Source organism: Sinohyriopsis cumingii, chromosome 4 (assembly GCF_028554795.1).
Source record: "Sinohyriopsis cumingii isolate HCF-2022 chromosome 4, ASM2855479v2, whole genome shotgun sequence".
Classification (NCBI taxonomy): Eukaryota; Metazoa; Mollusca; class Bivalvia; order Unionida; family Unionidae; genus Sinohyriopsis; species Sinohyriopsis cumingii.
In genome coordinates, this window is record NC_142964.1 from 148,718,231 (window position 1) to 148,731,510 (window position 13,280).

General features: G+C 36.6%; 1 protein-coding gene across 1 annotated transcript in view; it reads right to left on the minus strand.

Annotated features, from left to right (window-relative positions):
• Positions 1 to 1,352: 1,352 nt before the first annotated feature.
• Positions 1,353 to 13,280, minus strand: part of LOC149802311 (uncharacterized) — a 67,678-nt gene continuing 55,750 nt past the window's right edge. The window contains exons 6-7 of the mRNA XM_089956740.1: positions 7,285 to 7,317; positions 1,353 to 1,811 (exon numbers count right to left, since the gene is read on the minus strand). Coding sequence (XP_089812866.1) covers positions 1,580 to 1,811; positions 7,285 to 7,317 — 265 coding nt within the window. The 3' untranslated portion in view covers positions 1,353 to 1,579. The remainder of the gene's footprint in view (positions 1,812 to 7,284; positions 7,318 to 13,280) is intronic.

Genomic DNA, 13,280 nt, shown 5'->3' on the forward strand with positions numbered 1-13,280 from the left:
ATTTAATATTAAAAAAACGCAAGAAAATATGTCTTTTGAAAAACATTATCATGGCGATTGTTTTCAAGAACACTACAGTATTGCCGGATACATAATATTATAATAGTACATTGGAAAAGGTAGAACTTGTTGCCCATTGACCTATTATATAACCTGTAATTACACTACTATCGCCTTTGTCACTGAACTGTCTTAACACTACAACATTTTACATACGTTTATCTCAACGAAATAGTCACGGAATATCGCCATACTAGATGCATGCTTTACCCATAAAGAAAAAAAGGAAAAACAATACTTCAGACTTAAAACCGAAAAGAATTACATTAAAATACAAATAAATTTACTCCATTCAAAACCTAATACATTACAGAAAGTTGCAATAACCACAAACATATCCTGATTAAAATTACCAGTTTTGAGAATTATCTTAAGGAATAATGCCACCTTTCTTTTTATTCGTAAAAACTCATTAAACCCCATTATTTACAATATTCTTCCAGAGCGTCCAACAAAATTCGTTATCCTTTAGCAATTTCCCCCAAAAATCTCTCTTCTGAGAAAGAATTAGGACAAGTATATTATGATTCTCCAAGAAATTTTAATGTTTTAGCAAAGTCTAAGAACAGAACATCACCTTGCCTAACTAAAGACTAATATCAAAGAAAATAAGAATGGGGACCATAACACGATGTACCAAATATTCTATATATACTAGAAAGCAATCATAAGGTTTACCAAATAAACCGGATATACTAGCGTGTAACTGATTTACCAAAAATACCGTATATACTAGCATGAAAGTCTGATCCAACTGAAGAAAACAAACCCAACTAAGATCTGCTGTCACATCATGCGCCAGCAGAGATGGATCTATGTAATTCGGTCTAATCAATATAACAAACATCAATGGTTCTAATTTGCCGGTGCATTGTGCGACAGCAGATTATGGTGTATTATATTTGCAGTTGGATCGAATTATACACGAATGTATCCTGAAATTACATTATACATTCAAGTTCCTAGAACGGCGAACATTTTGCAAGTAAAGGTTATACACAGAAACTTGACACCTTATTCCATTTCTGGAAACTATCACAATCTACCATCGTAGCATAAAACTCTAGTCCAAATATTTAATCTTTAATGTTTGGTTAAAATTACTCGTTAATAATTGGTAAGCACCTCGACATTATTGATTCATTATACCTTTTTAGCTGCACTGATTTCACAGTTATGAAAATTTCCTTTATGCCCCTCTACGTCCAAGAACAATATTGAAACTAATTGTAATTAATTGTGTGATATAATGTGGTACTTTTTCATATACAAAATGTTAAATCAAATGAGAATCACTTTCATGCCGTTTTTATTTTCTTCTTTATTAATCTTGAATAACCATATTCACTACCGCTGCAAATGTAGTTTACAATACACCAAATGCAGTACAATATATTAACATCGTTATCTAAAAGTTCCCAAAAGACTCCGATGAAGCCTGATTAATCTCAATAATTCTGACCCTTATATTCTGCCACAACTGTGCGATAATCATCTGGTCTCTCATGCGAGTTCCAGATTAACGGTTGATGGCATTTTCGGTCGAGACTTCATCTTCATTTGAGAACCTGATATATATCGGCTGTCCTGCTGTGGCACTGCTCCTAGTTTCCATGTAAATATTGTGCCCATTTGCGGTATCTGGTAAGTTACATGACATTTGGAAAACGGGAGAAACATCAATGTAACCGTTGTCAGGAAGGTCATACGTGTGAACAGAAGACTGATTTCTATCGTTTTTCTTTTTCTTCCTGAAATTACATAAAATAATTGAATTCACTAATCAAAGATTTAACTTTCGCTTTATTTACTGTTATGATGTCAGTTTATATGTGCCTTAATGTCGTAATACAATCAGAAAATGTTTGTTTTTATTTCATTCTTCTTCAGACTAAGAAGTCGAGAGGTGTACAAGGATGCATTTTCATTCCTATCTGCTAAAAGTAGTGAATCAATTAAAATAGCCCACGGTACTCTCCCGTTATCTAGCAAAGGTCAAGGTTTTGGTGGGCTAATTCCATTCTGAATTTGGTTGTTTCTACTCGTGCTTTCAAGCAAACAAGTACAGTATCTTCTGCTGGCGTTTTAAGGGTTTGTGCTGCTCTAAGTTTAATGCGAGCTATGCACGGGTGATTACGACATCCTGTTATGCATTTTGCAATTGGGATTGTATTATACACAGATTAAAACATATAGGAGGATTTAACTCATCTACCAAAGAGATCTGAAATTGTCTGACTGACATGTATCAAGAATAATTTTTCACTTTTGTTTACAGAATTTGAAATACCAAACATTTAATAAGACGCATCTACTATAATTGTATTCAGGAAAAACACACGGATTACCTATACAATTACGACAGGTACCAACCTGATTAACCTACCTATAGCTAAGAGTTATATTTTTAGCGCTTTGTATTTTCTTTCTATCAATTATGTTTGTTAGACGATTTCGATTTCGGTTATTTACCTGGCCTCCTACCAGTTTGATAGACTGAAAGACTGGTAACAGAAACTTGCCCAAAGTACGATGCCGTTAACGACAAAATTATATACCACATACATTTTGCAAATTGTCTGGATTATTTTTGTGGAAATCATCTTTAACGGTCCATAGTGTTGCCTTACGTCGATAGTGTTACTTTACAAGAGTTTGTGTTAATCATATTCAAGGGTCCATAGTGTTGCCTTACGTTGATAGTGTTACTTTACAAGAGTTTGTGTTCATCATATTCAAGGGTCCATAGTGTTGTCTTGCATTGATAGTGTTACTTTACAAGAGTTTGTGTTAATCATATTCAACGGTCCATAGTGTTGCCTTACGTTGATAGTGTTACTTTACAAGAGTTTGTGTTAATCATTTTCAAAGGTCCATAGTATTGCCTTACGTTGATAGTGTTACTTTACAAGAGTTTGTGTTAATCATATTCAAAGGTCCATAGTGTTGCCTTACTTTGATAGTGTTACTTTACAAGAGTTTGTGTTAATCATATTCAAAGGTCCATAGTGTTGCCTTACGTTGATAGTGTTACTATACAAGAGTTTGTGTTAATCATATTCAAGAGTCCATAGTATTGCCTTACGTTGATAGTGTTACTATACAAGAGTTTGTGTTAATCATATTCAAGGGTCCATAGAGTTGCCTTACGTTGATAGTGTTACTATACAAGAGTTTGTATTAATCATATTCAAGGGTCCATAGTGTTGCCTTACGTTGAAAGTGTTACTTAACAAGAGTCTGTGTTAATCATATTCAAGAGTCCATAGTGTTGCCTTACGTTGATAGTGTTACTTTACAAGAGTTTGTGTTAATCATATTCAACGGTCCATAGTGTTGCCTTATGTTGTTAGTGTTACTTTACAAGAGTTTGTGTTAATCATATTCAAGGGTCCATAGTGTTGCTTTACGTTGATAGTGTTACTTTACAAGAGTTTGTGTTAATCATATTCAAGAGTCTATAGTATTGCCTTACGTTGATAGTGTTACTTTACAAGAGTTTGTGTTAATCATAGTCAACGGTCCATAGTGTTGCCTTATGTTGTTAGTGTTACTTTACAAGAGTTTGTGTTAATCATAGTCAACGGTCCATAGTGTTGCTTTACGTTGATAGGGTTACTTTACAAGAGTTTGTGTTAATCATATTCAAGAGTCCATAGTATTGCCTTACGTTGATAGTGTTACTTTACAAGAGTTTGTGTTAATCATACTCAAGAGTCCGTAGTGCTGCCTTACGTTGATAGTGTTACTTTAAAAGAGTTTGCGTTAATCGTATTCAAGGGTCCATAGTGTTGCCTTACGTTGATAGTGTTACTTTACAAGAGTCTGTGTTAATCATATTCAAGAGTCTATAGTGTTGCCTTACGTTGATAGTGTTACTTTACAAGAGTTTGTGTTAATCATATTCAAGGGCCCATAGTGTTGTCTTACGTTGATAGTGTTACTTAACAAGAGTCTGTGTTAATCATATTCAAGAGTCCATAGTGTTGCCTTACGTTGATAGTGTTACTTTACAAGAGTTTGTGTTAATCATATTCAAGGGTCCATAGTGTTGCCTTACGTTGATAGTGTTACTTAACAAGAGTCTGTGTTAATCATATTCAAGAGTCCATAGTCTTGCTTTACGTTGATAGTGTTACTTTACAAGAGTTTGTATTAATCATATTCAAGAGTCCATAGTATTGCCTTACGTTGATAGTGTTACTATACAAGAGTTTGTGTTAATCATATTCAAGAGTCCATAGTATTGCCTTACGTTGATAGTGTTACTATACAAGGGTTCGTGTTAATCATATTGAAGGGTCCATAGTGTTGTCTTACGTTGAAAGTGTTACTTAACAAGAGTTTGTGTTAATCATATTCAAGAGTCCATAGTATTGCCTTACGTTGATAGTGTTACTTTACAAGAGTTTGTGTTAATCATATTCAAGGGTCCATAGTGTTGCCTTACGTTGATAGTGTTACTTTACAAGAGTTTGTGTTAATCATATTCAAGGGTCCATAGTGTTGCTTTACGTTGATAGTGTTACTTTACAAGAGTTTGTGTTAATCATATTCAAGAGTCCATAGTATTGCCTTACGTTCATAGTGTTACTATACAAGAGTTTGTGTTAATCATATTCAAGGGTCCATAGAGTTGCCTTACGTTGATAGTGTTACTATACAAGAGTTTGTATTAATCATATTCAAGGGTCCATAGTGTTGCCTTACGTTGAAAGTGTTACTTAACAAGAGTCTGTGTTAATCATATTCAAGAGTCCATAGTGTTGCCTTACGTTGATAGTGTTACTTTACAAGAGTTTGTGTTAATCATATTCAACGGTCCATAGTGTTGCCTTATGTTGTTAGTGTTACTTTACAAGAGTTTGTGTTAATCATATACAAGGGTCCATAGTGTTGCTTTACGTTGATAGTGTTACTTTACAAGAGTTTGTGTTAATCATATTCAAGAGTCCATAGTATTGCCTTACGTTGATAGTGTTACTTTACAAGAGTTTGTGTTAATCATACTCAAGAGTCCATAGTGCTGCCTTACGTTGATAGTGTTACTTTACAAGAGTTTGCGTTAATCGTATTCAAGGGTCCATAGTGTTGCCTTACGTTGATAGTGTTACTTTACAAGAGTCTGTGTTAATCATATTCAAGAGTCCATAGTGTTGCCTTACGTTGATAGTGTTACTTTACAAGAGTCTGTGTTAATCATATTCAAGAGTCCATAGTGTTGCCTTACGTTGATAGTGTTACTTTACAAGAGTCTGTGTTAATCATATTCAAGAGTCCATATTGTTGCCTTTCGTTTATAGTGTTACTTAACAAGAGTCTGTGTTAATCATATTCAAGGGTCCATAGTGTTGCTTTACGTTGATAGTGTTACTTTACAAGAGTTTGTGTTAATCATATTCAAGAGTCCATAGTACTGCCTTACGTTGATAGTGTTACTATACAAGGGTTTGTGTTAATCATATTCAAGGGTCCATAGTGTTGCCTGACGTTGATAGTGTTACTTTACAAGAGTTTGTGTTAATCATATTCAAGGGTCCATAGTGTTGCCTTACGTTGAAAGTGTTACTTTACAAGAGTTTGTGTTAATCATACTCAAGAGTCCATAGTGCTGCCTTACGTTGATAGTGTTACTTTACAAGAGTTTGTGTCAATCATATTCAAGGGTCCATAGTGTTGCCTTACGTTGATAGTGTTACTTTACAAGAGTTTGTGTTAATCATATTCAAGGGTCCATAGTGTTGCCTTACGTTGATAGTGTTACTTAACAAGAGTCTGTGTTAATCATATTCAAGGGTCCATAGTGTTGCTTTACGTTGATAGTGTTACTTTACAAGAGTTTGTGTTAATCACCTTCAAGAGTCCATAGTACTGCCTTACGTTGATAGTGTTACTATACAAGGGTTTGTGTTAATCATATTCAAGGGTCCATAGTGTTGCCTTACGTTGAAAGTGTTACTTAACAAGAGTCTGTGTTAATCATATTCAAGAGTCCATAGTCTTGCCTTACGTTGATAGTGTTACTTTACAAGAGTTTGTGTTAATTTATATTCAAGAGTCCATAGTGTTGCCTTACGTTGATAGTGTTACTTTACAAGAGTTTGTGTTAATCATATTCAACGGTCCATAGTGTTGCCTTACGTTGATAGTGTTACTTTACAAGAGTTTGTGTTAATCATATTCAAGAGTCCATAGTATTGCCTTACGTTGATAGTGTTACTTTACAAGAGTTTGTGTTAATCATAGTCAAGAGTTCATAGTCTTGCCTTACGTTGATAGTGTTACTTTACAAGAGTTTGTGTTAATCATACTCAAGAGTCCATAGTGCTGCCTTACGTTGATAGTGTTACTTTACAAGAGTTTGTGTTAATCATATTCAAGAGTCCATAGTGTTGCCTTACGTTGATAGTGTTATTTTACAAGAGTTTGTGTTAATCATATTCAACGGTCCATAGTGTTGCTTTACGTTGATAGTGTTACTTTACAAGAGTTTGTGTTAATCATATTCAAGAGTCCATAGTGTTGCCTTACGTTGATAGTGTTACTTTACAAGAGTTTGTGTTAATCATATTCAACGGTCCATAGTGTTGCCTTACGTTGATAGTGTTACTTTACAAGAGTCTGTGTTAATCATATTCAAGGGTCCATAGTGTTGCCTTACGTTGATAGTGTTACTTTACAAGAGTTTGTGTTAATCATATTCAAGAGTCCATAGTATTGCCTTACGTTGATAGTGTTACTTTACAAGAGTCTGTGTTAATCATATTCAACGGTCCATAGTGTTGCCTTACGTTGATAGTGTTACTTTACAAGAGTTTGTGTTAATCATATTCAAGGGTCCATAGTGTTGCCTTACGTTGATCGTGTTACTTTACAAGAGTTTGTGTTAATCATATTCAACGGTCCATAGTGCTGTCTTGAACTGATAGTGTTACTTACAGGTCATTTATTTTATTAGACGTGATTGCGACAGTTTTATTTCATTACACCTGATTATATCGCCATTTTCTTATCGGTATGAAATATGGATATTATATACATTAAAGGAAGTTAAAATTATAATTTTATGCGAATCGTTTTAATGATTCACTATATATATATATATATATATATATATATATATATATATATATATATATATATATATATATATATATATATATATATATATATATATATATATATATATATATATATATATCAGTTCTTGGTCTCAAACTATACCTTGATGACTTTACGCGGACTGGAACTGCTGGCCTGTAAGAGCAGGAATGAGAAAATATTATCATAAGTATTGTTAGTATTACAAATATGAGAAAAGATTTAACATGTGCCAGTAAACTGTGAAATATAAGTCGCAATAATTTACATTATTGTACGGTTGCCGTACTAGTAGGGATGCATATAAGCACCTACTTTGAAGATTCTAGCGTGAAAAGTGCTTGACTAATAAACTTAAGACAATGGGTCACAGTGACTTAATTCTCGTATGAGTGTAGTACTCGTCAAGATGAACATCTAAGTTACATCTTTCTTATAGTATGCAAAGAAAACTGACGTATAGTTAAACCTACCACAAACTATGAGATAAAGTCATCTAATTATAATTTTCCTGTATATAATATGATAAATAGGCCAGGGGCTATAAATAGTATATGATAACAAGCTTATTAGAGAAAAAAATCACTATATCGGCGGCCCCTGTCTCATGGTCCTGGATCCCTTTTTTCTATATTCGGCGCCCCTGTATTCAGATGCCCTTGTCATCGACCTTTACTAAGACATGAGGATAAGTCAGACATTCTTCTCTCTTTATTCAGATTTTGGACCTATCTTTATTCTTAAGAACAAAAATAAAAGAAAGACTTTACTAAGAAGAAAGAAAGAAATTAACACTAACAAGAAAGATCACATAGATAAGGAAGAAAGACTAGCCGTCATGGAATCTACATCACTGGCCTCCATCTCTTAGTCTTTTCTGATATGACTCTATGGCCCCATCGATAACATCTCTGAAGAGTATGTGCCGAATATTTTGCGAGTTGAATGACATGAACTTGAAGGGAATTACTGCATAAGTTTCTTATTAATTATCCTAAACAGCTCTACCTCTTCCTAGGTGTCCACTGGAATGTAAACCGTGTACAATGTATGACTAAAGGAAGTAGTCCCAGCGATAATCTGTAGTATTTCTCGCTGTTGATCCGTCCTAAGTTTATCCACTCCACAGAGTCCTGCTCACCCTCCTTGTAATCAACGTACAGAAAGATCAAACCCACAGCAAATGCATCCTTCTTATATCTTTCAAAGTCAACCGAGTGTATCTTCTTGTCGTAGTACGGATTAAGATAAAGTTCGGACATGGAACACTTCCTGAAAACAATGTCTACCAGAATACCTTACTCTGCTACTTCAGAAGAGAGTTCTAGACTAGGATACACCTGAGGAAGATAATGATCTGGCAGCTTGAGGTTACTTCGACGATAAGGACACTTAAGCTCTTCGGTGATCGTGTATCAATCAAAATCCGGGTACTATCTGGATGCGATTATTATTTCGATGTTCATGGACTGAGACAAGTAGTTGTTGGCCACAGCTTCGAATAATGTTCCCTACAAGCAGGGAAAAGAAGATCGATTGTGTTCTCTCGTCCTCTTATGATGAAGTTTCTCAGCTGCGAGTTTTGTCACAGATGGAAAAGAATTGACACCTATCACTGAGGCTATTTCTGATCCAGATATGTTCGTTGTGAGCAGATCTTTCCATTCCTCATTGTGCAACTCTATCTTATGACGACCTGTAAAGTCCAACAACGTCTGCCTCTTGCTAGTCGTATTCGACTGCATAGCTGATGACATAGCCACTAGATATAACTATTCCTTTCCTTAACAGGAAGTATATCAGCAATCCATCCTTCATGAGCTGTCGAACATAGAGTATCGTAGGCCCTAATCATATTCTCTTTAGATCTGCTTCCTATTAGATCTATCTTACCTAAGATATGAATATTTATTCTCGTTCCTGATGAAAATTTAATCACGATATTATTACTGTCTTCGGGAGGTACGACATATACCATATTTTCACTAACGTTCATGCCTCCAATGACCGTAGGAATGTGAACCGTTTGATCTTCGCGATTATCAAGTGACATCGATAGTTAATCATCGAAAGAAGACCAAATATGATTATGATAGCAAATCTCAGACATATCGACATAAATTCAGTTCCAGTAACTCAATACCATCACTAAACTGCTCGTCCAGTATACCAGGGATATGAATCCTTCCTGTCATAGGGACTACATTGACCAGATATATTTTATCAGGCCTTATCTTTCCTCGAATGGCCATCTTCAAACAGGAGGAAAACAGCTTCTGGGCGGCTTCAGATACTCATACATTCTTGCATGACAAAAATTAGAGTTGGCTGCAAGAATATCCTTGTAAGACAGCATCCAGACATCTTTTGGCTGAGGTCTATCACGGAGAGAATGTATAAATCTAAATCTCCCTGATACGTGCAGGTGATACCAGTGGGTACTGATATCCTCATCATGAAGTGTTTCTATAATATATTGACAAGTCTTTAATACATTGAACCATCAATCTGCTCTAATAATATCAGTGGAGATAAGTCCGAAATTCTTTCTTCTTCTTGCAGATTTTGGACCTATCTCCTCTTGTCTATTCTGAAGAGTCATCGTCATCATCTGACTTTTTATCCTCATCTGGTTTCCTGGTATCTAAGGCTGCTGCGTCTAAGAATAGATTCACCTGTCTCTGAACCACAATCAGCTCACTGCGATCCAGCTTATGAAGAGCCTTTATTATCTCATGAGCTTATAGTCTGGCCAACACAACTGTATAGTAATCGGCTGGCAAAGATCGTCTATTGTGTGGAAGAGCTCTGGTAATAATTATTCTGTCCTGAGTCATATTATTACTCTCTCCACGTTGTCGGGCAGCCATCAACGCCAACTCTGCTCTGATCGATCTCAGATCTCTTGGAAGAAGATCATATTGAATCAGCTCATTCTTGACTTGATTAAAAGCCTTGTCCAAGTCTTCTATGTGGTGCGACAAGCCATTGTAGCCAACTCCATAAATATAGTCTGTTCATGTAGTTCTATCACATCTACCATCTCAAACTGTTTACAATCATTTTCTTTCTTCTTTAAGGCACCATGGATAGTTCCCTCCGGAGTCAGCTTCAACATGACGTCTTTGACCTGCACATGACTACGAACAAACTCCTAATTTCCTTCTTAATCTTTTCTAACGTCCATCCGTCAGGTATCATTATACCTATCATCTCTTTTCTCTCCAGCGACCTAGCTATTCTCTCATTATGGGCGCACGTATAGTCAGGTCTTCTTGTGGCATATTTTGCCTCCTCATCTTCTAGCATCTTTCTCAGGCAGGATAACATGAGCGTGAGCGTGATAGGATTATCATGATACTGCGAGATGATATATGCGGCTGCTGAGGCTTGTTCACGGGTCCGGGTGAATATATTCAGATAGTATTTACTCGACCAGTTTATGGGGCAGACGATCCACGTCTTTATACATAATATTCATTGCTTAACTTATGTTATCAATTCGATTTGTTCTTTCAAAACCTTCCGTATTGGTCTCTTGGGTGGACATCTCACTCGTCGATGTCTCGGCATTTTCTCCTTCTCTATCTTCTCCTTTTCTGCTTAACATAGTGCTTGATGATCAATACCCCAACGACTGATCCTACCAGAATGACTATCTCCACTTTATCTGCATTCGTCACGGGTTCGACGTAATAATCGCTAAACACAGGCATCTTCATAGTAACAAACTGATTCAGTAAATTATCGGTTTGTCTGTATCGGTCAGACCGCGATCAGATCCTGCTTGTCCTTCAGTGTCTCCAGCTGATCTTTGATAGAAATTCTTCTTTTACTCTAACTGTCGATACCGTGTCAAAGCATCATCTCTTATATTCTGATGTTTATTTTCTACCTCGTTATCTTTAGAAGACGTTACTATCTGAGATATACTTGTAGCTGCGCCAATGACTGAGGCCACAGCCATGACCGTCAATCCTATCTCAGCTATTCGTATTAGATCTACCTGGCATTAAGAGCAACAAAGGAGGAGGAGAAGAAGAAGTTATTCAAGAGGAAGAAGACAACGATAACTTAGTGATTGATAGGAGGCAGGACATTCTTCTTAATCATGTAGTCCCGAGGCATAATCGTAGCACTTATCACAATCATGATCTCAGATATATCTTTCAGTTTATTCGATGTGGGGTCAACGTTTACCTTCAACAGATGTTTGGCCAGCATAGCAAATCCCTCAAAGAGACCACAATCGATGAACCCTTCATACAACTGCTTTTCTATCGTGGAGATGTCCATGTTGGTACTCATCCTGGTGATTATGTTCATTTCTTAACATGGAATTCAGCTCATTAAAACTATTTCTTGCGCAGGTCCTGGAAGATTGGGACTGGGACTTGGTCTCCGCCTCAAATTTATGGAAGCTGATATAGATGGGGTAGCTGATAACCCATCATAATAAGTCCTGTCATAGCGGTAGTTGCCATGAGAATATGGATCTTTGCACAGGACATAGTCCTGGCCAAAGACTTACTCTGCTAGCTACCACGGTTTAGGACAGAGTCTTTGCCAGGCGTCTCTTCTACCTTCCTCTTTCTGCTTTTATTCTTGATAATCTTTTGACTGCAGGCTCCATCGGGGATGCCTTGTCCCTGGACGCTTCTCCCGACACATTCACCGATGTATTCCGTGATTCTGATTCGGAGTACATCGTTTTTCTTTACTGTTCCATATTTACTATGGCGCATTGTGATGAACCCTTCACATAAAAGAAGAAAGATCATACCCATCATGGCTACAATGAACCCTCTCCATGTTCCTAGCAAATATAAAATCACAGGATCACTGTATAGATCATCTTTTAACTTTTCTCTGTCGTCCACGGGGACATAGTGTTCTTCTGCTGTACAGTAGAAATCCTTAATACTGACACCAAGAGATCGGGACATCGCCGAAGATACAGCCATGTCGATTCTAGATTTCATTGTCAGCACCTTTGAGTCAGGAAGCTTGTCTACATCTTCCTGGGTCAAACTTTTGTCTGTGTACTACTTACAGCTTCCCCTAACAATCAAGTTTGAATCAGGTCTCGCGTAGAGGCTACTTCCTGCGCAAAATCTCTAACTCCTCCCTCTGGATCGTCTTCAAAAAACTCTCCACGAGAGAATAACTCATCCATAAAGTTAGCCATCTTATTACATGCATTATTAGTTTAACAGATAGAAAAGACACAGGAAGAATCAGTATGATTATAATCAATCCTTCTAAGGTTATCATGTCTATGTACACAATTTATACTTGTTAACTACAACGCAGACACGGTAACGTAGAACCTGGAGATCAGTCAGGAATTTCTTCCTTTTATTACAGATTTCGGACCTATCCCCAGTGCGATGATGGGAATGAATGTTATCGTCGGACCCTTGTATTGAAGGGTCAATGATAGTTTTTCATGATTGGGTTGTGGGTCATTCTCTGGATGATTTGTCTTGATTGGTTTATGGGTCATTCTTGGGATAATTTGTCTTGATTTGGCTATGGGTCATTCTCGGGAATTGTCTTGATCGGGCTATGGGTCATTTTGGGGATAATTTGTTTTGATTGGGCTATTGTCATTATTGGGATAATTTGTCTTGATCGGGCTAGGGGTCAACGATGATAACATTCATATGTCATGTCTAGTATATTTTGGATATACACGAGATCAGATACACTTTATACCAGAAACTGTTGAGAATCGTTCACGATCCACGTCTCCCTCAGGCATGGGGAAACTTGGTCGGGTCAACTTATAGTGGCCACGAGATCCATATTTCTTATTCTTATTCTCAGCTTCGATCTTATATCCATACCTGGAGAACGGGGTCGCTACTCATTTCTCACCAAGACAGGTCTTCTTTCATGTATCTTTTTTTATCAGAACTACACATCAGCATCATTATCATCAGCATCTAAGACTATGACCCGTTCGGCTCGTCCTATGGGTCTTTCCAGATGATGCCAGTGATCTCTGTTATGAGCTACTTGACATAGGATTTAGTGAAACTAATATATCAGCAGCACATTCTGTCCTCAATCCTGAGAACAGGCACTGCCTAGATAGTGAAGCGTATGTCTTGCCA